General features: G+C 41.4%; 2 protein-coding genes across 10 annotated transcripts in view; both read right to left on the reverse strand.

The window, feature by feature from the left end:
- Positions 1-3,055: 3,055 nt before the first annotated feature.
- LOC116246701 (protease Do-like 8, chloroplastic) overlaps positions 3,056-25,045 on the reverse strand; it is a 28,456-nt gene continuing 6,466 nt past the window's right edge. The window contains exons 10-13 of one of the 5 annotated variants that reach the window (XM_050076458.1): positions 3,948-4,027; positions 3,717-3,803; positions 3,375-3,482; positions 3,122-3,279 (exon numbers count right to left, since the gene is read on the reverse strand). In XM_050076458.1, the coding sequence (XP_049932415.1) occupies positions 3,151-3,279; positions 3,375-3,482; positions 3,717-3,803; positions 3,948-4,027 (404 nt within the window). In that variant the 3' untranslated portion in view covers positions 3,122-3,150. Of the gene's footprint in view, positions 3,280-3,374; positions 3,483-3,716; positions 3,804-3,947; positions 4,028-25,045 lie in introns of all 5 variants that reach the window. The other 4 variants (XM_050076457.1, XM_050076456.1, XM_050076454.1 and 1 more) reach the window with 4 other exon arrangements.
- On the reverse strand, positions 5,817-13,931 carry LOC116249136 (uncharacterized). Of its 5 annotated transcripts, XM_031622292.2 has the most exons (3): positions 8,396-9,029; positions 7,478-7,639; positions 5,817-7,236 (listed from the first exon to the last, which is right to left on the reverse strand). In XM_031622292.2, exon 3 carries the CDS (start codon positions 6,848-6,850, stop codon positions 5,882-5,884), a length of 969 nt encoding a protein of 322 aa, XP_031478152.1. In that variant the 5' UTR covers positions 6,851-7,236; positions 7,478-7,639; positions 8,396-9,029; the 3' UTR covers positions 5,817-5,881. The 5 variants fall into 5 exon arrangements, with proteins under 5 accessions (XP_031478152.1, XP_049932417.1, XP_031478154.1 ...); XM_050076460.1 differs by lacking the exons at positions 7,478-7,639; positions 8,396-9,029 and adding an exon at positions 13,914-13,931; XM_031622294.2 differs by lacking the exon at positions 7,478-7,639.

Raw genomic sequence — 25,045 nt, forward strand, 5'->3', positions numbered from 1 at the left:
ACATTTTTGTTTGTGTTCCACAAAAAAAAACAAGTACCCATTTTTCCAGTAATGAAGAACAACCGAAACCAGGTCATGTTTTTGTTCTATACAACAAGAACTAAGGACTAAAGATCGCACGCAGACCCATGGTAGATTTGCCACGGAAAATGAGTGAGTGGGTCATTTGGAGAGCTTTATATTGAGAAAACGAAGCGTCAGATTCGCATATTTAGCATATTTTTTGGATTAAGAAAACACAAAGAGAAAAAGAAGAACTTTGAAAAGGAAGAACAAAATAAGAAAGAAAAGGAATGGTGAGTTATGTAATTATATCACGAATATATATTTGCGTCTTCTTAACTTCACCCGAAAAAATGTCGGTAAGATTATCAATCATATGATATGACGGAGGCATGCACATACGACGACAGACGGAGCGTATAAGTGGAAGAAAAGGGTTAGAAAATTAAGAACAGATTTAACGTGGTTCAACTCACAATATGTGAGTCTACATCCACGATCATAAACACCTCTCTCCCTCTTTTTTATTTCACCAATATTGAATTTCAACAGCGTCTTTGTCGAGAGAGAGGGATAGAGATTCCTCTATGCTCAGTACATATTTTGGATATGCAAGCATTTACACTTGGCTGATTTTGTGGATCTAGATTGATGTGGTAACGCCCTTCCTTTGATATTCTCCTCCCCTCCCTCCTCCTCATCTCATACTTCTCTTTTTTTTGTTTTTCGGCTGAGTCTCCTCCCCCTCCCTCTTCCTCATCTCCATCTTCCCTCTTTTTTGATGTTTTCTTTTCTTCACTTTTTTTTTCTTTTCTTTTCTTCCATTTTGCTTTTCCTGTTTTTCTTCGCTTTTGACGTTTTGAACTACGGTGACTTCTTTGCCACCAAGTTTTTGATGATTTTCCATTTGGTCGGCCTAACACAGAGTTAGCCGTAGGATGAAGCCGATTGAGCAGAAGAAGAGAAGGCGGGCAGACGATAATGGATGGAGGACGAACAAGTGGAGACTGAAGCAGACGGTGACAATGCAGAGATCGAAGGAGGCGACGTCTCCCAACTTGAGAAAAGTGTATCAGAGTAAACATAAGCCTCTCTTCCATTGTCCTCAACGCCCGGAGACGTCTTGACGCACTCGCGGGGCCAAACTTCCGGGCAACTGGACCCCTTGGTCGACACCGATGCTGGAGACGAACAACCAAAGAGAGCTACATCGTCGGAATCGGCTGTCTCAGAAGACGTCCTCCTTGTTTTCGTCTTCAATGGGATGTAATCGACTGCTGATGGAGTGGAAGAGGAAGACGACGATGGCACGGAGATGAAACTCCGCGAAGAGATCGATCGCGACTCCGCTTCTTCCTCCCCGCTCCGACGCCTCTTCCTCGCCGGATCTCGAAACCATTGCACGAACCGCCGCAGGTTCCCGTTGAGGACCTGAAGCTCGTCCTGCGCGGTGGCGCGGGGCTCCTTCGACGACCTGACGGAGGAAGCCACTGAAGGAGAGGACGAAGACGAGGAAGAACATGACGAGGTTGGCAAGAGACGAAGCCTCTCTTTCCTCATCGCCCTCAAGGCTGCTACCCGATGGCGCAGGTGCACGAAAATCTGACCGAGTTCTCGTTTGAGTGATCCGACGTCGCTTCCGGCTTCCTGGAGGCGCCGAATCCGGTGGCCCAGCTCCGTTGCCTGCGCCCACTCCACCCTCACTCGCATTCTCTCTTCTCTCTCCCGCATGGAAACTCCGCATCTCCCCATCTCGTACTGGCTCCTCAGGCGGCCAGCCGGTGAAGATGGATCCTCTGCTTCGACGGCGGCAGCTGCTGTAGCGGTGGAGGGAATGGCAGAGTCTCGGACACCCTCCCAATCTTCGGGTGCACGTAATTAGAGCGCTAGATTTTGCCCTGAATACTTTCTACTTTCTCAGGAAAAAATCGTTCGGCCAAATGTGAGGGTGCTGCTATATAAAGACGGAAGAACAATATACCATAATAATAATAGTTATAGGAATTCATCCGTCTTGGGCTTTCTTCATGTTTATCCTGATGAAAATGAGAAATATCTTTTACCCATCCAATGAGAATTCATAAAAGATAATATCAAAATTCGTTGGTACAGCTTTTTAGTGTCTATCTTTATCTTTATTAGTTCATCTCCTAAAATTCAGAATCTTGCCTTTATAGAGAGAGAGAGACTGGGGAAAAGAAAGTGACAAGATGAAAGATTGTATGATTTTGTGTTTTTTATACTCCTATTATATATCCGATTCTCATTCAGATTTTGCGGAATACATTGTGACATGGTAAATGTTATATTCATCCCAACCCAATCGATAACTTTCACATATAAACATATTTTTTTGAGATAATAGCTGGCCAGTTTCAACCTGCCCGATACTTGGCCGATTTAGATGGAAACCGTTTAAATACTGGATTTTTTGTAATCTTTCTAGGTCTGTAATCTACAATGAATCATTGGTTTTTTGTTATTTTATTCTCGGTAATAAATCTGCATTCTTGAGACCCTAGAAAATAATATAAATATGTATTATTTAGACATCATAACTCATTCCGTTTTCACAAGGAAAAACGAAAAACAAACAAACCAAACTACTTTTTATTTTCTTTGTACAGTTTCTTAATTTTCAGAAAAACCGACGGATTAAATGTGCGGATTTTTCTAAACTTTTCAAAAAATTTGGAAAAACCATTCAACTTTTGAAAGTATTACCAGAAAAACGTGTAAGTTTGCATTTTGTCATTTATTTGCCTAAATTACACGTCGAACAAGCAGTTACACGAAGAAATCTAAACTTAAGCATGCTTTTGTAAAAAAAAAAAAAAAAAAACTTTTTTTTCCTTTTTTTTTTAGTTAGCAATATGAAGTGGAACTGTCACTTGGCAGATTATTCCAAAAGACGCTATATGCCAAGTTTGTAGGGTCGTTCATCAAAATTGGGAAATTGATTTTGGTAGATGCTAATCATGCAGAAAACGATGATTTAAGCGTCGCATCACTATCTGCACGAGATTCTCTTTATTTTACAATTCCAGAAATTGAGAAATCAAAGTCTGGGCATACACAATCATCTGCACGGTTTCAACCAATGACACAGAACATGAGAAACCAAAATTCTGCCTGAGCTGGGCCAAATCAAGAAGCCTGCTCCAATACTATGGGCAACTCTAGCTTTTCATCACCTCTTTGTATCTTCAAGAGCACCCTATCCCCAACACTATAATCATCATCAAGAACCTTGGATAACTCTGCTTTATTTTTAACCTGTAAACGTGCCAATAAGATCTTAATCTTGTTGTTTTGTCTCTCTGTAGGGGTGTGTGTGTGTGTGGGAAGAGAGAGAGAGAGAGAGAGCATACAGGGTGGTTGTCAACGCCCACGATAATGTCTCCGAGGATTAAATTACCGGCAAATCCTCTCCTGGTAGGTAAGAGTCCAGCTTTTGCTGCAAGACTGTTTGCAGGGACCTAAAGAATTCCAAATAATTAGTTCATGTGATATCAAGCGTTAATTCACGATGAACTTACAGTCGGTTTGAACATAACCGGCATGACAGGGAACCTGATAGCTTCAGGTTCCAAAGTTCATGTCACTCCCAACTCAGATTTGAGTCGAGCTAGCTAGAACAGGCTGCAGTTTGAGACAAGTTATCGTGACTTGACACTGCCTATGACAGACAGAAATAACATGCGAATACATACCTGCAAAACAAGGGCCCCATTTCGAACATTCAACTGATTTGCAACTGGGTCTGGTGCTAACTCCAACTTCAAACCTGCCCGAATGGCCTGTTTTAGTGAATACTTTCAGAATGTGAGGTTTTGCTATTACAGACCAAAGAAACAAACTTAATAAGCAAATTAGCTTGTTAAGTAAGTGCCCAAGTAGGAAGGATGACAAAAAAAGTGCAGCACTTTGTCAAAATAACTTGCCTTGCCAAACTGGATTAGCTGCGGAACAACTTTAAGCACTGTTGAAGATGGTATAGCGAAGCCTACGCCAGCTGAAGTACCTGTAGTACATAGATGGGTCTTGTGAAAAAAAAACGACCAATAAGCACACAGATTTGAATAGTTGCAAAGGAAAAAATACACATGGATGTGTAGGCTTGTACATCCATGGATCATGGTGAGGAAAAGGGACATCTAAAGAACTCCATCTTAATTCTCCAGCAAAATTGCCGTAAAGGCATAAAGAGGAAGAAGAATAAGAAAAGAGGAAGCATCATTTACCAAAACATCGGCCCAAATTAAGATGGAAACAAGAGATTCACATTGATGAGCAAGTTTGGGAGAGTTGAAGACGCTTGAGAAAGTTTCGGAATTATTGGACTTGAAAAGATGGTTTCTTGACTAAAAGTCTGTGGACATGCAAGGCCACGATCTTAATATCCTTGACCAAATATCCCCCGTATCTTTCTTTTTTCCGGGTGCGGTTTAATGAGGGAGGGGAGAAGCCATCAATGGCTCAGGTTTCAACTTCAAACCTGATCACAACCCAACATTGATCTAAGTGTTGCCCTATAAATGTAGACCTCAAGTCTTCTGTTCATCATGCATTATAACCTAGGCTAAATTTTGTGTCTAGGCTCCCTTGAATTTGGACAAGCTCGTAAAGCAGTTGAAGTTTCTTGGCATCTGCTCATTCTACTTAACTTTTTCATGTCACAGCTCCAAGGGTATGACATCAGGGAGTTACAGCAAGCGCCGCCCTAGAAATGGTACAATTTTTTGTTTCCATGAAGCAATGGTTGAAGCCTGTTCTTGAGCTGCATTCTTGCTTTGGTCGGACCCTGCAGTCAGCCATATCTTCTGCTCATAAAATCCTCGACCAGGCAGGATGTTGCTTGAACTACGATTTCCATGCGCATCTCTCTCTCTCTCTCTCTCTCTCTCTCTCTCTCTCTATGTATTTGTATTAGAGCCGTCGCATGCTCTGGCGTTCATTATTCGCACAGGTGTTCGGCTGGTTTTTTCCGCCTTAGGTAATTGCTTCTAATTGGATTGATTTGTATGAATTATTTTGGCAACTCGCGAGAAGATATTTCTTTTTTCCTTAGATTACTCTCTAATGCCGACCTGTCAAGTTTTAAATATTTGATGAGTACATGAGAATCAGAAAACGCAGAATACAATGGAGCCACAAACGTCAAAATTGAAATCTTTCTTGTATTTGTTGGAGATAGTATACTAATAGAGACGATATGGTATAGACACGCATAATGTTTGACTGAATCAAATTAATCTAAATGAGATTAACCGATGGTGTAGAAAATGTTTTAAGAAGGTCAAACAAGCAGTGAACACTGTCGTGCAATAAAAAGTGGCCTAATATTTCTACTAGAAGCTGGTGATGGCCCAGTGGATGGTGAGGACAACGAGAAGCTCGTCCCATGATTAAACTTTGAACGGACGAGGCCATGAGTAAAAAAAGAACTTATCATGTGTAAATGTATATAAAGAAAACAACTCAACTGTCGTGCCGAGGCCATGAATTTAAAAAAGAATATTGCAAGGGAATGTACATACTATAAACAAAAGAAGTAATCCATCGTGAACTTCTTCGGTCTCCAACAATTATTTCGATATGTGCTGCGAGAGGCAAAAGGATCAAGTTTAGCTCTTTGATAGTGCATAATGGAACTGTAATCAAAACCATGGATTGTTTTGGAGGAAATGCATTCTTTTTCATTTTTCCTTTTGATGCCAAAGATCGGGTCATGTTTTGTTCTACACAACGGGAACTAAGGACCCAAAGATCACACGTATACCACGATAGATTTGTCACTGTAATTCGGTGAGTGGTTTAGAATTTCACATTGATAAAATGCACCGCAAGACGCCCAGATTTATGCATGGTTTATCTGTCATATTAAAGAAAACAACGAGAACAAAGAACAACTCTCAACAGAAGAGACAAAAAAAAGAAAAGGAAAGGGAAGTAGATAACTTGTCAGTTGACATACAAAAAAGTTCACATCCATGGTGAATCGTCTGATGGAGGCATGCAAACACGCAGACAGAGTTAGGCGGAGGATGAAGCCGATGAAGCAGACGAAGAGAAGGCGGACAAAGGATAATGAATGGATGAGGCACATGAGGAGACTTAAGCAGACGGGGACAGAGCAGTAAGCGAAGGAAGCGTCTCCCAACCCGACAACAGTGTGCAGAACAAACATAAGCTTCTCCGCCTTTCTCCTCAACGCCCGGCCACGTCTCGACGCAACGCACTCTCGGGGCCAAAAGGCTGACCAACTGGACCTCTCCGACGACACCGATGCCAGAGACGGACAACCAAAGAGAGCTGCATCGTCGGAATAGGCCGTCCCAGAAGACGTTCTCCGTGTTTTTCTCTTCAGTGGGATGAAATGGTGATCTGATGAAGTGGAAGAGGGAGATGGCGGACAGGACGACGGCCCGGAAATGAAGCTCCACGAAGAGAGATCGCGACTCCGCTTCTTCCTCACAAACCATTGCGTGGACAGTCGCAGGTTGCCGTTGAGGACCTGGAGCTCGTCATGCGGGTTCGCCCTGCGCCCATTCGTCGACCCGACGGAGGAAGCCACTGAACTAGGAGAGGACGAAGACGAGGAAGAACATGACAACGCTGGCGGGAGATGAAGCCGCTCTTTCCTCATCGGCCTCAAGGCGGCTACCCGATGCCGCAGCTGCTGGAAAATCTGACGGGGTTCTCGTTTGAGTGACCTGAAGTCGGTTCCGGCATACAGGAGGCGCCGAATCCGGTGACGCAGCTCTGTTGCATGCGTCACCCGCACTCGCACTCTCACTTCGCTCTCCTGCATGGCTGATGCAGCCAGAACTCCGTCACTCGGCATATCGAACAGGCCGCCAACTGGTGGCGATGGGGGCGGCGACTGTAGCGGGGGAGGGAAAGGCCGCGCCTCTCTGACACCCTCCTACCTTCGCGCTCACGTAATGTCAGTAGAACCAGAGTAATGTCAGTAGAACCAGAGTTTTGGATTGAAAAATAGTCAATAAAAACAATAGTTCCTGAAAACTCGGTGATGAATAAAGATTGACGCAGCTTGGGGGCAATGACGCTGCCATGATTCGACCTCCTCCTCCATCCTATGAAAAGTTGTTCCACTCCTTCAAAGTTTTGACACTCACTCCCCTCAAAAGTCCCATGCCTCCTCTTATGGCTATGGTGAATCCATCAACCTAACCATAGTCATGGTTGCGGGCACGGTCGCGGTCGCAACTACAATAATAATAGAAGATGCAATTACAATCAGTTTCAAATCAATGATTCCCACTTTCCCAAATCTGATGATAAGAAAAACAAAAGTGGGAGATGTTGGATAGTGGCCATTGAGCCCTATCCGAATATCTAGTAACTGCAAAGCAGTTACTAGAAGTGCTCCTAAAATATCTCCTAAGATATCTCCCAAGTAACCGCAGCTAGGGTTTGGGGAAAACCTAAGGGGCTAGGCTTTAAATACCTAGCTATAACTCTCGAGAGGTTTTAATCCGTGATAAGCCCTTTGGAAGAAAACCCCAAAACTGACTTTGTTATCTTCCTCTTCCTTGTCCTTTTGCTCTTGTCTGCTGTTCTTCACAGGGGACGCTGGAGATTTGCTGCATCCACAAAAGGGACTCTTCTGCTGTAACGCAAAACGTCCAACATTGGTATCAGAGACAGGTTGCCCTTCGACTTCGAAACCAAGTAAGTACATTCGGGCTTTGTTGGTATATGTGAAGTATACAAATGGACGCTACCTACATAGGCATGAATATCGTCTGTCTATCATGATATTCTTCTTATCATGGCTAATGAGTACGCAGTTACTAGATAATATTGAACAATTAGACATTCTGCATTAAGCATGCTCAAGTGGTATCAAATAGCAGTGCCATAGATATATACTTTGTCTACAAATTAAGAGTTCAAAGTTATGTTAGCATGCCCCTTTCCCTTACAGATTGTAAATTTTGAGCACGCTTGAACCTGCTACTCTAATGAATGAAGCATGCTAGTTAGAAATTTGTCATAGAGTTCTGTTACCCTTTGCTCTATGGTTGTTTCTTTGTGCCCCCGTATCCCAAAGGGGACAGAGTCAGAGACGAACTCTGACCTAAGCATGTACAACGTCAAGTTTTTTTTTACCAGTCTATTGAAACCGTTTCGACCCTCATCGAGGGTCTGGCCAGGGAACAAATTTTACCTTTATCTCTTCGATGACGAGGTGATAGTTCAATGGGATCTTAGAGGTCGGATTGAATGCAGCAAAATGTGTTAGAGGTTGGATCAAAATCAGATTGGTACACTCCAAATTGACAAAATTTCAATCTAGATTTTGACCACTTGCTGCCCTAAAAACCTAAAAAAAAAAAAAAAAAAGGAAACGAGGAAAGATTACCTTCGTGTAGTTCTCTGCGTTTTTTGAATTTAAACCGACTCTCTGAACTTAATCAAAATCCTCTGCTGTTCTAGAAACATCCAGACGCGTTAGAACGCAGGCGATTCAAAACACTGTTACGAATACCCTTGTTCAGTCATCTTTTTCGTGGATACCCAAACCCACGACTCTCTTGCTTCTGTCACAGACGTCGACAGCAGGTTCCCAAGTTGGGGTTTTTCCCTCTGTCGCCTACACACCGACGGAGCAAGAAGAAAGTTGGCCCCTTTCTGGATGGTTCGTAAATCGAATCACCTCTGCCACGCGTTTTTCCTTTTCTGTCGCACGCTCCCTCTCGTTTCCCTGATGTCTGCCACTCCTTTCTCCTATCTACCTCTTCTGGTGACCAAAACTGTGGGACACGGGATGGAGTGCGCTGGTCAATTTATTCTTCCGACTGAGGAAAGTCCCCGGGCCACTTCTGCAGAAATTGCAGCCTTGGGAACAAGGTACTGCTGTGGGGTTCCGTCGCCCTCCCTGTCCAGGGACAGGCAGAGACGTGTGTAGAGCCTGCGTTTGTGACGGAAGAAATCCAGCGGAGCTCTCTGGAGAGGAAGGAGAAGCTCCTAAGAGGAGAGAGAAGGAAACCGGTGAAATGAAAAAATAACACATTCGAAGGGGTATTTATACTTAAACTTGAAAATTATGAAAACAGTCCATATCTTTCGTTAGTTTCTCTCACAAAGCTGTTATATTTTCTTAAAATTAAAGACGCAACACTTTTGCTGAAAACTTTTCAAAAAAGGCTCGCAAAAGTTATTTGCATCAAAAACCTGGAACTTTATAAGAAATTGCTTGTGGGGACCCTCAGAGTTATTATAAATTGCTATAAAGGGTTCCGAAAAATTTATTTAGCAATTTTAGCGGAAAACCTTGCTCTTATACGAAATTACGTATGGCACCCTCTAGCGTGTTAAACAGTGGAGAAAGAGGGTTCTAAAAATGAAAATAACTCTGAAAAGAGTTATGTACGTATTAAATTTAAACTATAATTCTCTTATTCTAAATATTACTTTAGAATATTGTTTGAGATTGATGTATATGCATATTTATTTTAAGACCTCTTGATGTGATATTTATTGTAAATTTTATTTCCCTTTGCTATTGTTGTTCTTAACTTGCCATGGGAAATTAATTTAGAAATGACATCAAGAGTCGGAGCTTCTAAATTAGCTAAGACTGAGAAACTGAATGGTACAAATTTCCATGCATGGAAGCGTAGAATAATGTTGGCCTTGACTTTAGAAAGACTCGTTTATCTGATCAACGAGCCTTTTCCAATTTTAGGAGACAAACACACAGATGAAGAGAAAAAGATATATGAGTCATTTTCTTCTGATGATCTAATGGCTAAAACTATTATGTTAGCCTTCATGGAAGATGATCAAATCAGAGTCTTTGAGGATTGTCCAACTGCCAATGATATGTTTGATACTATCGCTTCTAAATACAATACTATGACTGCGATGCACATACAGTTAATGCAAGAACAATACAATTCCTATAGGATGAAAGAGTCAGATAATGTAATGGACCATGTCAATAAGATGTTGGTCATGGCTAAAGATTTAGCCATGGTAGGCAATGTCATATCTGACAATATGCAGATCAGCACAATCCTGAACAGCCTACCTCCTTCTTGGGATATGGCAGTTACTGCTTTGAGTGTTCAATTTGATACCCTTACGTTAGAAAAGATTCCTATACAGTTAGCTCTACAGCAACAACGACTGACCAAGAAAAATAGAACAGAGTTGATGACAGTCCAGGAAAAACCTACTGGTAGTCATGTGCCTATAAAATCAAAACAATTTAAAAATCGAAACGATGGCAAGTTCAAGAGCAATTATGCAGGTACTAAGAAATCTCAAGGAACTGTAGTGAAATGCTACAGATGCGGGAAGCCTGGACATATAAAGAAGAATTGCAGGACAAAATTCCCGAGTAAGAAAGACAACATTGGTCGAGGCAACTACAACAGAAGGAAGCCTCAAGGAGACTCTGATAGAGAAGTCATTTGTGTCGTATCAGAATGTCTGTTTGCAGATGGAGATCTAACTGGATGGTGGGTCGATTCAGGAGCAACTCGTCACATTGCGAAGACGAAAGAAGGAGTGATCCACATGAAAAATCTGAGTCTGGGAACCCACAAAGTCTATATGGGAAACAATTCTTATTGTGATGTCATGGGAATTGGGGCATATCGTTTAAATGTTGGGGGTACAAGTGTTGTACTTAACGAAGTTTTGTATGTCCCCTCCATGAGGAGGAATCTAGTGTCAGTTCCTGCACTAACAGGAAAAGTTTTTGAAGTACGTTTTATTCCAGGAAAAGTAACAGTGGGAAAACATGGAAGGCTCATGTTTAGTGAAAAATTTGTAAAAGAACATGGTATGTTCAAACTGAATGACATGAATGAAGCTTCAAGTTCTGCTTATTTCGATTGTGCAATGAGTGTGAATGTAAACTTATGGCATGAAAGATTAAGCCATATAAGCATCAAAAAGATGCAGACTCTAGCACAACAAGGTTTAATACCTAACATAAATATAAATGATTTTGCGAAATGCGAATCATGTGTATACGAAAAAATGACAAGGAAACCATTTCCGTCTGAAGTAATTCGGGCCACTGAATTATTAGAGATAATTCATACAGATATCTGTGGACCTTTTAGGATCCAAACTCATAGTGGCAAGTTATATTTCATAACTTTCATTGACGACTTCTCAAGATTTGGTTACATATACTTAATCAGATATAAATCTGAAGCACTTGAGAAATTCAAGGAATACAAATTTGAAGTTGAGAGACAACTTGGAAGGAATATCAAAATTATAAGGTCTGATCGAGGAGGAGAATACACTTCTAGTGAATTCCTCAAATACTGCAAAGACCTTGGAATTAATAGGCAAAAGACAATGCATAGGACACCACAACAAAATGGTGTGGCTGAGAGGTGTAATAGAACCCTCTTGAACATGGTGAGATCCATGTTGGCAGGAGCACAATTACCAAAAGTTTTTTGGGGAGAAGCTGTGTTGACAGCTATGTATACAATAAACCGAGTGCCCTGCAAAGCAGTCCCAACCACTTCTTATGAAAGATGGACTGGTATAAAACCAGATCTGAGATATTTAAGGAGATGGGGATCTGTAGCACACGTGAAAATTCTAGATCCAAAATTGGATAAACTAGATAATAGATCAGTGAGATGTATATTTATTGGATACCCAAAAGGATCCAAGGGCTACAGATTATATCATTCATCTATGGGACTTATAGAAAGCAGAGATGTAGAGTTCATAGAAGAACTCAATAATAAAGATTATGATCCAGTGGAATATCGAAATGATACACTGGATGATCTGATTTATTCAGATGAACAGTCTGGTAATGAACCGACTGGAGGTCAGTCAGGAAATGAACCGACTGGAGTTCAGTTTGGCAATGAACCAACTGAACAAGAATCGTCTGAGGAACAGTCAGGAAATGAACCGACTGAAGATCAGTTAGGCAATGAACCAATTGATATGAATACTTCATCATCTCAGACGTTATCAGGTCATAAAAGGCCTAGAGCTCCTCCTTCATATTTAAATGATTATTATGTATATTTGGCAGAGGAGCTATGCTACCTAGCAGACATTGACGAAATGTCTGACAATCTGACATATGATGAAGCGGTAAGCTCACATGAATCGCCAGATTGGGTGAATGCTATGGATGAAGAAATTGAATCCATAGAAAAGAATAAAGTCTGGGAATTAGTAGATCTTCCTAATGACAGAAAACTCATTGGATGTAAATGGGTACTAAGGAAGAAATATAAAGCAGACGGATCAGTCGAAAAATTCAAAGCCAGACTGGTAGCGAAAGGTTTTTCCCAAAATGAAGGAATTGATTACTCAGAGACCTATTCACCGGTTGCAAAGTTCGCATCAATCAGAATAATTTTGGCTATCGCGGCATTCTATGACCTGGATATTTGTCAGATGGATGTGAAGACTGCTTTTCTGAACGGTGAATTGAAAGAAACTATATATATAACTCAACCACAAGGATATGTCATCAAAGAAAAAGAAGACAAAGTATACAAGTTGAATAAATCGTTATATGGACTGAAACAGTCTCCAAGACAGTGGTATTTTACTTTTTACAAAGCAATTACAAAACTTGGGTTTGTAGCAAACCAACTAGACCACTGTGTATACGTTTGGAAAAGTGGGAGTCTTTTCTGTATTCTATCATTATATGCTGATGACATATTATTAACAGGAAATGATAACGATATGATATACAAAACGAAGACTTTGCTAAATAAAAACTTCGAAATGAAGGACTTGGGTGAAGCATCCTATATATTAGGAATAAAAATCACTCGAGATAGAAACTCAAGAATCCTGAGTTTAAGCCAGGAACGGTATATTGATTATATCTTGAAGAAATTTCGTATGTTAGACTGCAAACCAATTGGGACTCCTATAGCTAAAGGAGCAAACTTAAGCAGGAGTGATTGTTCCAATGAAGGACAACAAAAATTAAATGTTCCATATGCACAAGCAGTTGGTAATCTGATGTATTTAATGCTTTGTATCAGACCGAACATAAGTTTTCCTATCGGTCTGGTAAGTCGTTATCAAAGTAATCCTGGATGGCCTCATTGGCAAACAGTCAAAAGAATTTTTCGGTATATCAAAGGAACAAAAGGACTGAAATTGTCTTATCAAGCAGATGTGCTAACTTTAGTTGGCTATTTTGATGCAGATTTTGCAGGCTGTAAAGATGATAGTAAATCCACTTTAGGGTATGTTTTTCTCTTTGGAGGTGGGGCGATAGCTTGGTCCTGTAAGAAACAGGGATGTGTTGCTCAGCACACACAAGAAGCAGAGTATGTAGCATGCAATATTGCAACTACTTTTGCTGTCTGGATAAATCGGTTCTTGAAAGACTTGAAATTAGATCTTGCTCATGAACCGGTCCAACTGTACTGTGATAATCAGGCAGCAATATCTCTGATGAAAAATGGAGTTGTTAGCTCAAAGAGTAAACATATAATGGTGAAATACCATTATGTTCATGAAATGATCGAGAAAAATAAAATCTCGGTTGATTACTTGCCTACCAATGATATGGTGGCTGATCCCTTAACTAAGGGGATATCTGAAGATTTGTTTTCAAAACATGTAGCCCATATGGGGCTAAGATATATTTGAAGGTTGCGAAGGAAAAACCATTGAATGGAAAACCTCGCTGTAAACCTTGAAAAGGTTTGGATTACGTTGGATAAGCCAATTAAGGAAAACCACGTAACAAACTGAGCAAAGAAAACCCACATATAGTGGAAGAAAACTGGCGGTCTCATGGCCAAGTGGGAGATGTTGGATAGTGGCCATTGAGCCCTATCCGAACCTAAAATATCTCCCAAGTAACCGCAGCTAGGGTTTGGGGAAAACCTAAGGGGCTAGGCATTAAATACCTAGCTATAACTCTCGAGAGGTTTTAATCCGTGATAATCCCTTTGGAAGAAAACCCCAAAACTGACTTTGTTATCTTCCTCTTCCTTGTCCTTTTGCTCTTGTCTGCTGTTCTTCACAGGGGATGCTGGAGATTTGCTGCATCCACAAAAGGGACTCTTCTGCTGTAACGCAAAACGTCCAACAGTCAGCAGAACCAGAGTTTTGGATTGAAAAATAGTCAATAAAAACAATAGTTCCTGAAAACTCGGTGATGAATAAAGATTGACGCAGCTTGGGGGCAATGACGCTGCCATGATTCGACCTCCTTCTCCATCCTATGAAAAGTTGTTCCACTCCTTCAAAGTTTTGATACTCACTCCCCTCAAAAGTCCCACGCCTCCTCTTATGGCTATGGTGAATCCATCAACCTAACCATAGTCATGGTTGCGGGCACGGTCGCGGTCGCAACTGCAATAATAATAGAGGATGCAATTACAATCAGTTTCAAATCAACGATTCCTACTTTCCCAAATCTGATGATAAGAAAAACAAAAGTGTTGTTGTTTGTCAAATATGCGGAAAAAAATATCATTCCGCTATTAAGTGTTTTGAACGTTTCAATCATGGTTATCAAGCAGAAGACGCTCAACAAGCCATGACCGCTCTATCTCTTGATGATGGAAACAACGCTGAATGGTTAGCCGACTCGGGAGCCTCCAGCCACATGACTGGCGATGCGGGTAAGATTTCTAACAAGTCTATTTATCATGGTTCTGATCGTGTGATTATTGGAAATGGTAAATCTCTGCCCATAACTCATACTGGTCAAGGAAATTTGGTCGGTCATGGTTCTTATATTCCTCTCTCTAAAGTGTTATACGTTCCTCAATTGAAGAAAAATTTGTTGTTCGTAAATCAAATAATTACAGATTTACCTTATACCTTTGAGTTTTCCTCTTCATCTTGCTGCTTGAAGGACAGGAGAACGGGCAAGACAGTGGCGCAAGGCAGTAAGAAAGATGGAGTTTATGTCATTGGATATTCTAATGGCACCGTTAAAGATTCTAGTCATTTCCATGAAGCTTTCTTTTCATCCAAATTTAGGCGTGTTTCTGCTTATTTTTGGCACTCCAGGCTTGGTCATCCGCATTTTGGCGTCATCAAGTACCTTGATCAAAATAATTTAATTGACGTCAATTCTTCAATTCCTCAATCTACCATCTGTCACAGTTGTCAGTTAGGAAAACCGTGTAAACTTCCGTTTCTTGAAAGAGATAATAGTGCTATGGAAGTTTTTGGAAAAATTCATTCTGACTTATGGGGACTGGCACATGTTGCATCGCATCTTGGGTATCGCTATTATGTTATTTTCATTGACGAGTGGTCATGATTTACATGGTTGTATCCATTAAAATGAAAGTCTGAATTTTTTGATTGTTTTGATCACTTTCGTACATTTGTCGAAACTCAGTTCAATACAAGAATAAAAAATTTTCAATCAGATATGGAAGGAGAATACACTAGTTCAAAATTTACTCAACTTTTGGGCAGTCTTGGCATCAAACAGCAATTTTCTTGTGCTCATACGAAACAACAAAACGGCATGACCGAAAGAAAACATCGAAATATTACTGAGTTAGGCTTGACTATGCTTTTTCATTCTGGAGTTCCTAAACGTTTTTGGTTCGAAGCATTTAGCAGTGCAGTTTTTCTCATAAATCGTCTGCCTTCATCCTCCTTGAATATGGATTTGCCATACCTGAAATTTTTTGGTCGGCAACCTAAGTATGATTTCCTGTGCATTTTTTGTTGTCGTTGCTTTCCATACTTAAGGGATTATGCAAAGGATAAACTTGAGCCCAGATCCCTTCTGTGTATCTTTCTTGGCTATAGTATACATCATAAAGGATATCGGTGCATGTATCCGGGGACAGGGAAGATTTTCGTTTTTCGTCATGTCTGCTTTGATGAATAGTATTTTCCTTATAAGAATCCTGCAAAATTATATGATGGACGTGGACTAACTCCTGATTTAATTTCTTTTGATGAATGGACTGAGTTGCATGGTTCACACAGTCAGAAATCAGTGGAACATTCCCCATCCACCGTAGTTGATGATCAGCCTACTATTCATGAACAAAATGCTGGTCACTCTCAAGACATTCTCATACAGTCTTGTGCGTCTTGTGCTGGAACGCCTCTTGACACTGCCCAAGATCCGGTTTCCTTGTTTTCAGAATTTTCCCTTATCGCTGTGATGGTTGCAACAACATTGTTGCCATCTTTATTGCTAACCAAAAGATTAGGACGTTGGCTGTTATGTAACTGATCTTCTCTACAGTCTGTGGTGATCTCTTTTCCATAGCAGCAGTCAATCATATAAGTTCAGATAGATCTACTCATGTGGATCAACATGAAGACGTCAATAATGTGCCACTGGAGACAAACCACCTTGCATGCCCTGAAGCAAATATTTCAACTCAGACTTCTACGGATTCTATCGCTAGTCCTGTGAGAACCATGACCACCAGATCAATGGTGGGGACATATAAGCCTAATCCAAGGTATGCTAATCTTCATATCTTATATGAGAACATTCCCAAAGAACCCACTAATGTCAATCAAGTTTTGCATCACGCTGGATGGAAGAAAGCTATGGACGATGAGATGATGGCTCTCATTGAAAATAGAACTTGGGTTTTAGTTCCTTATGACCACACGATGAACTTGGTAGGATCCAAATGGGTGTTTAAAACCAAGTTAAAATCCGACGGGACCCTAGACAAACTGAAGGCCAGACTTGTTGCTTGGGGATTCTCTCAAAAGGAGGGTATAGATTTTCATGAGACTTTTTCTCCGGTTGTGCGACAAACCACGGTTCGAATGGTTATCACCGTTGCTCTTGTTAAAGGATGGGCTCTTAGACAGCTGGATATTAAAAATGCTTTCTTGCATGGGATGATTCGTGAAGACGTGTACATGCGGCAACCCCCTGGATACATAGATGAATCCAAACCTGATCATGTCTGCAAATTACAGCAAGCTTTATATGGTTTGAAGCAAGCGTCACGAGCATGGTATGCCAGGTTAAGTACTTTTCTCCTTGATTATGGGTTTTCTATCAGTTTTGCCGATCCCTCCATGTTCACCTTGAATCAAGGACCTGTTACTCTCATACTTTTAATATATGTTGATGATATGATTCTAATGGGGAGCTGCGCTTTAGCCTTGCAAAAATTCTTTGATATTTTCTGCAGTGAGTTTCCTGTTTAGGTTCTTGGTCGCCTAACTTATTTTTTAGGCGTTGAAGTTGCCTGAACAAATCAGGGCCTCATACTTTGTCAAACAAAGTATGCAAAAGATATTTTGAAAAAGTCTAAGATGGAAGACTCTAAGCCTTGTAACACTCCCATGAGTACAAAAATACATAAACTACAAGCAGAAGATAAAGCTTTTGATGATGTTACCTTCTACAGGCAAGTTGTTGGTTCACTTTAGTATCTTTGTCTTACTCGTCCGGACATCTCGTTGGCCGTCAATTACATCAGCCAGTTTATGCAAGCCCTGTTACACTCTCACTTTCAAATGGTTAAACGTATTTTGTGTTATGTGAAAGGAACTCTACATTTTGGGCTTCAAATTTTGAAGCAATGTACCTTGGATATATATGCCTTTTCAGATTCTGATTGGGCAGGTTGCTCCCATACCAGACGCTCAACCACCGGTTTCTGTATATACCTTGGTGCTAATTGCATTACTTGGAGTGCCAAGAAACAAAATACTGTTTCTCGATCCAGTGCTGAGGCTGAGTACCGAGCCATGGCGTCAACGGCAGTGGAGCTTACTTGGGTTCAGTTCCTAATGAAAGATATAGGGATTCGAATAGATAAGGTTCTCGTGCTATATTGTGATAATAAAAGTTCCCTCTTTATGGCAGCAAACCCTGTAGCTCATGGAAGAAGCAAGCACATTCAAATTGATTTTCACTATGTTCGAGAACGTGTTGCTCAAAAACAGCTTGCAACAAAATTTATCTGTTCCAAAAATCAGATTGCGGACGTCTTTACCAAAAGTCTAGCCAAGCAAGTCTTCAACAGTTTACGGAACAAACTCGGCCTTGTTTCGCGGCCTAGTTTGAAGGGGAGTGTTAGCAATTATGGAAAGGATATCACCACAGACTGTAGAGAAGATCAGTTACATAACAGCCAACGTCCTAATCTTTTGGTTAGCAATAAAGATGGCAACGATGTTGTTGCAACCATCACAGCGATAAGGGAAAATTCTGAAAACAAGGAAACCAGATCTTGGCAGGACAAGGAAGAAATCTTTCGTAACAAAGGCAGTAGCAAATTGCATTATAGCGTAGATCCTTAGTACGCTATATATACCCTTCACGCCATCTGTACTAAATTAACAAAGAATTTCTTGGCGTGTTTTCTCACCGTGGACGTAGGCTTTCTTAAGCTGAACCACGTTATATTTTGTGTTTGCTTTGCTCCTACGCTGTTTTTCTATAGACGCCTCTAGTAAAAGCCCCAGCAACAAATTCTATATTTTCTTTTAAAAAATTTCATTGGTGTAAAAAAAATATTTTATACGAAGACTATTTTTAACGACGCAAGGTGTTTTAGAGGATTTAACATACCTTGCTGAAAGTAGGTTTGATTCTTGTGGGCATTGTGCTTCTATGTTTTAAGGTGAGAAAGCGAAGTACCTATGAGTGTACACTGCTGCTATTATTTGGGGATTATGAGGGGCTTTAGGCCTCCTGCATTTCTTTCTCTTACCCCTTAAACATTCTGATAAGTGTATTTCCTTCTCTTTTTGTCGTTCGATTAGCACTCCATGTTTGTTGGGGATAACAGGTGTCCTAGCTCCTCTTTGACAGTTGCAGAAGAGACTGTATTTCGAGGATTCCTGATGGTCTCCCTGACTAAAAGGAGAATCTTTGTTATCATCTTTCTGTATGCTTAGCCGGAAAATTATGTCCATGAATTAACATGAAACTGATTAAACATTTGGTATATGTTAATTAAATATAATTCGCTTGCATAGACGTATTCTGCGGGTCCTTTTCATGGGCACATTCGCGAAAGAGTACAGATATCATTTGAAGGATCAAGAAACGAGTAGAGAAAGAGAGACGGGTATCATTTACATGGTCCCGCTCTCATGCGTACGTCCACATGCGCGAGAGGGAGCTCTGTTATTTTCCCTTGTAAGGATGGGATACGAGCACTCATCTCAAAAAACGGAGTTAGAGTTATCGCCCAAAAAATCGATACAGTTTCCTCAAAGATAATATTTGAGATAATGAGAGATGATCTGACCGGTAACTTCTACCAGTCTTTATCTTCACCAATGTTAATATGTAAAGGTCTTTAAGATCTCCTACTCAAACTGCCGTAACAAGTAGAAGGTGAGAAATTCATCCCCATGATTTAACTTTGAGCCAACGAGGGCACGAACTTGGAAAAAGAAAAAATTTAATGAATTGGATTGTATATAGAGAAGACGACATTTTTTATGCACTGCATTGCTTGTGCTACACAGAAAAAACAAGTACCCGTTTTTCCAGTAATGAAGAACAATCGAAGCTAGGTCATGTTTTTGTTCTACACAGAACAAGCACGAAGGACTAAAGATCGCACGCATACCCATGGTAGATTTGTCACGGAAAAACAATGAGTGGGTCATTTGTAGAGATTTACATTGAGAAAATGAAGCGTCAGCGTACTTAGCATATCTGTCCGATTAAAGAAAACACAAAGAAAAAATGAAGAACTCTGAAAAGGAAGAACAAAAGAAGAATGAATTAGAATGGAATAGATGGCTGAACATTCATACAAATTTACATCCGTGGTGAGTAATGTAATTATATCATTAATATATATATGTATTTGTATTAGAGTGGTCGCATGCTCTGGTATTCATTATTCGCACAGGTGTTCGGCTGGTTTTTTCCGCTTTAGGTAATTGCTTCTAATCGGATTGATTTGTATGAATTATTTTGGCAACTCGCGAGAAGATAGTTCTTTTTTCCTTAGAATACTCTTTAATGCCGACCTGTCAAGTTTTAAATCTTTGATGAGTATATGGGACTCAGAAAACGCAGAATACAATGGAGCCACAAACGTCAAAATTGAAATCTTTCTTGTATTTGTTGGAGATATTATACTAATAGAGACGATAAGGTATAGACACGCATAATGTTTGACTGACTGAATCAAATTAATCTAAATGAGATTAACGGATGGTGTAGAAAATGTTTTAAGAAGGTCGAACAAGCAGTGAACACTATCGTGCAATAAAAAGTGGCCTAATATTTCTACTAGAAGCTGGTGATGGCCCAGTGGATGGTGAGGACAACGAGAAGCTCATCCCCATGAATAAGCTTTGAACGGACGAGGCCACGAGTAAAGAGAGAAAAAAGAATTTTCATGTCTAAATGTATACAAAGAAAACAACTCAACTGTCGTGGCGAGGCCATGAATTTAAAAAAGAATATTGCAAGGGAATGTACATACTATAAACAAAAGAAGTAATCCATCGTGAACGTCTTCAATCTCCAACAATTATTTCGATATGTGCCGCGAGAGGCAAAAGGATCAAGTTTAGCTATTCGATAGTGCATAATGGAACTGTAATCAAAACCATGGATTGTTTTGGAGGAAATGCATTCTTTTTCATTTTTCCTTTTGATGCCAAAGATCGGGTCATGTTTTGTTCTACACAACGAGAACTAAGGACCCAAAGATCACACGTATACCACGATAGATTTGTCACTGTCATTCGGTGAGTGGATTACAATTTTACATTGATAAAATGCACTGCAAGACGCCCAGATTTATGCATGGGTTATCTGTCAGATTAAAGAAAACAACGAGAACAAAGAAGAAGTCTCAACAGAAGAGACAAAAAAAAGAAAAGGAAAGGGAAGTAGATAACTTGTCAGTTGACATACAAATCCATGGTGAATCGTCTGATGGAGGCATGCAAACACGCAGACAGAGTTAGGCGGAGGATGAAGCCGGTAAAAGAGAAGGCGGACAAAGGATAATGAATGGAGGAGGCACAAGAGGAGACTGAAGCAGACGGGGACAGAGCAGAGAGCGAAGGAAGCGTCTCCCAGCCCGACAAAAGTGTGCTTGCACAAACATAAGCTTCTCCTCCTTTCTCTTAACGTCCGGCCACGTCTCGACGCACTCTCGGGGCTAAAAGGCCGGGCAACTGGACCTCTCCGACGACACCGATGCCGGAGACGGACAACCAAAGAGAGCTGCATCGTCGGAATAGGCCGTCCCAGAAGACGTTCTCCGTGTGTTTTTCTCTTCAGTGGGATGAAATGGTGTTCTGATAAAGTGGAAGAGGGAGATGGCGGACGGGACGACGGCCCGGAAATGAAGCTCCACGAAGACAGATCGCGACTCCGCTTCTTCCTCACAAACCATTGCATGAACAGTCGCAGGTTGCCGTTGAGGACCTGGAGCTCGTCCTGCGGGTTCGCTCCGCGCCCATTCGTCGACCCGACGGAGGAAGCCACTGAACTAAGAGAGGTCGAGGAAGAACATGACAACGCTGGCGAGAGACGAAGCCGCCCTTTCCTCATCGCCCTCAAGGCGGCTACCCGATGCCGCAGCTGCTCGAAAATCTGACGGAGTTCTCGTTTGAGTGACCCGAAGTCGGTTCCGGCATACCGGAGGCGCCGAATCCGGTGACGCAGCTCCGATGCCTGCGTCACCCCCACTCGCACTCTCACTTCGCTCTCTTGCATGGCTGATGCAGCCAGAACCCCGTCACTCCGCATATCGGACAGGCCGCCAACTGTTGGCGATGGGGGCGGCGACTGTAGCGGGGGTGGGAAAGGCAGCGCCTCTCTGACACCCTCCTACCTTCGCGCTCACGTAATTAGAACCAGAGTTTTGGATTGAAAAATAGTCAATAATAATAATTTAATAATAACAAAAAACAATAAAGATTGACGCAGCTTTGGGGGCAATGACGCCAAATTCTATATTTTTCTTTTAAAAATTTTCCTTGGTGTCAAAAAAAATATTTTATACGAAGACCATTTTTAACGAGGCAAGGTGTTTTTTTGATGTTTTTTTTGAGGATTTAACATACCTTGCTGAAAGTAGGTTTGATTCTTGTGGGCATTGTGCTTCTATGTTTTAAGGTGAGGAAGCGAAGTACCTATGAGTGTACACTGCTGCTATTACTTGGGGATTCATAAGCAGCGATGGAGGGGCTTTAGGCCTCCTGCATTTCCTTCTCTTCTTGTAAAATATTAATCTTCTACTCTTACCCCTTAAACATTCTGATAAGTGTATTTCCTTCTCTTTTTGTCGTTAGATTAGCACTCCATGTTTGTTGGGGATAACCGGTGTCGTAGCTCTTCTTTGACAGTTGCAGAAGAGAGTGTATTTCTAGGATTCCTGATGGTCTCCCTGACTAAAAGGAGAATCTTTGTTCTCATCTTTCTGTATGCTTAGCCGGAAAATTATGGCCATGAATTAACATGAAACTGATTAAACATTTGGTATATGTTAATTAAATATAATTCGCTTGCATAGACGTATTCTGCGGGTCCTTTTCATGGGCACTTTCGCGAAAGAGTACAGATATCAATTGAAGGATCAAGAAACGAGTAGAAAAAGAGAGACGGGTATCATTTACATGGTCCCGCTCTCATGCATACTTCCACATGCGCGAGAGGGAGCTCTGTTATTTTCCCTTGTAAGGATGGGATACGAGTACTCATCTCAAAAAACGGAGTTAGAGTTATCGCCCAAAAAATAGAGACAGTTTCCTCAAAGATAATATTGGAGATATCTGACCGGTGACTTCTACCAGTCTTTATCTTCACCATTGTTAATATGTAAAGGTCTTTAAGATCTCCTACTCAAACTGCCGTAACAAGTGGAAGGTGAGAAATTCATTCCCATTACTTAACTTTGAGCCAACGAGGGCACGAACTTGGAAAAAGAAAAAATTTAATGAATTGGATTGTAGAAGAGAAGACGACATTTTTTATGCACTGCATTGCTTGTGCTACACAAAAAAAACAAGTACCCGTTTTTTCAGTAATGAAGAACAATCGAAGCTAGGTCATGTTTTTGTTCTACACACAACAAGCACGAAGGACTAAAGGTCGCACGCATACCCATGGTAGATTTGTCACGGAAAAACAATGAGTGGGTCATTTGTAGAGATTTACATTGAGAAAATGAAGCGTCAGCATACTTAGCATATCTGTCCGATTAAAGAAAACACAAAGAGAAAAGGAAGAACTCTGAAAAGGAAGAACAAAAGAAGAATGAATTAGAATGGAATAGATGGCTGAACATTCATACAAATTTACATCCGTGGTGAGTAATGTAATTATATCATTAATATATGTTTCTTTTAACTTCACCCGAAAAAATGTCGGTAAGATTATCAATCATATGATGCACATACGACAGACGGAGCGTATAAGTGGAAGAAAAGGGTTAGAAAATTAAGAACAGATTTAACGTGGTTCAACTCACAATATGTGAGTCTACATCCACGATCATAAACACCTCTCTCCCTCTTTTTTATTTCACCAATATTGAATTTCAACAGCGTCTTTGTCGAGAGAGAGGGATAGAGATTCCTCTTATATATGCTCAGTACATATTTTGGATATGCAAGCATTTACACTTGGCTGATTTTGTGGATCTAGATTGATGTGGTAACGCCCTTCCTTTGATCTTCTCCTCCCCTTCCCTCTTCCTCATCTCCTTTTCTCTTTTTTGATGTTTTCTTTTCTTCACTCTTTTTTTTTTCTTTTCTTTTCTTCCATTTTGATTTTCCTGTTTTTCTTCGCTTTTGACGTTTTGAACTACGGTGACTTCTTTGCCACCAAGTTTTTGATGATTTTCCATTTGGTCGGCCTAACACAGAGTTAGCCGTAGGATGAAGCCGATTGAGCAGAAGAAGAGAAGGCGGGCAGACGATAATGGATGGAGGACGAACAAGTGGAGACTGAAGCAGACGGTGACAATGCAGAGATCGAAGGAGGCGACGTCTCCCAACTTGAGAAAAGTGTATCAGAGTAAACACAAGCCTCTCCTCCATTGTCCTCAACGCCCGGAGACGTCTTGACGCACTCGCGGGGCCAAACTTCCGGGCAACTGGACCCCTTGGTCGACACCGATGCTGGAGACGAACAACCAAAGAGAGCTACATCGTCGGAATCGGCTGTCTCAGAAGACGTCCTCCTTGTTTTCGTCTTCAATGGGATGTAATCGACTGCTGATGGAGTGGAAGAGGAAGACGACGATGGCACGGAGATGAAACTCCGCGAAGAGATCGATCGCGACTCCGCTTCTTCCTCCCCGCTCCGACGCCTCTTCCTCGCCGGATCTCGAAACCATTGCACGAACCGCCGCAGGTTCCCGTTGAGGACCTGAAGCTCGTCCTGCGCGGTGGCGCGGGGCTCCTTCGTCGACGTGGCGCGGGGCTCCTTCGACGACCTGACGGAGGAAGCCACTGAAGGAGAGGACGAAGACGAGGAAGAACATGACGAGGCTGGCAAGAGACGAAGCCTCTCTTTCCTCATCGCCCTCAAGGCTGCTACCCGATGGCGCAGGTGCACGAAAATCTGACCGAGTTCTCGTTTGAGTGATCCGACGTCGCTTCCGGCTTCCTGGAGGCGCCGAATCCGGTGGCCCAGCTCCGTTGCCTGCGCCCACTCCACCCTCACTCGCATTTTCTCCTCTCTCTCCTGCATGGAAACTCCGCATCTCCCCATCTCGTACTGGCTCCTCAGGCGGCCAGCCGGTGAAGATGGATCCTCTGCTTCGACGGCGGCAGCTGCTGTAGCGGTGGAGGGAACGGCAGAGTCTCGGACACCCTCCCAATCTTCGGGAGCACGTAATTAGAGCGCTAGATTTTGCCCTGAATACTTTCTCAGGAAAAAATCGTTCGGCCAAATGTGAGGGTGCTGCTATATAAAGACGGAAGAACAATATACCATAATAATAATAGTTATAGGAATTCATCCGTCTTGGGCTTTCTTCATGTTTATCCTGATGAAAATGAGAAATATCTTTTACCCATCCAATGAGAATTCATAAAAGATAATATCAAAATTCGTTGGTACAGCTTTTTAGTGTCTATCTTTATC

This window comes from Nymphaea colorata, chromosome 2 (genome assembly GCF_008831285.2).
Source record: "Nymphaea colorata isolate Beijing-Zhang1983 chromosome 2, ASM883128v2, whole genome shotgun sequence".
NCBI lineage: Eukaryota > Viridiplantae > Streptophyta > Magnoliopsida > Nymphaeales > Nymphaeaceae > Nymphaea > Nymphaea colorata.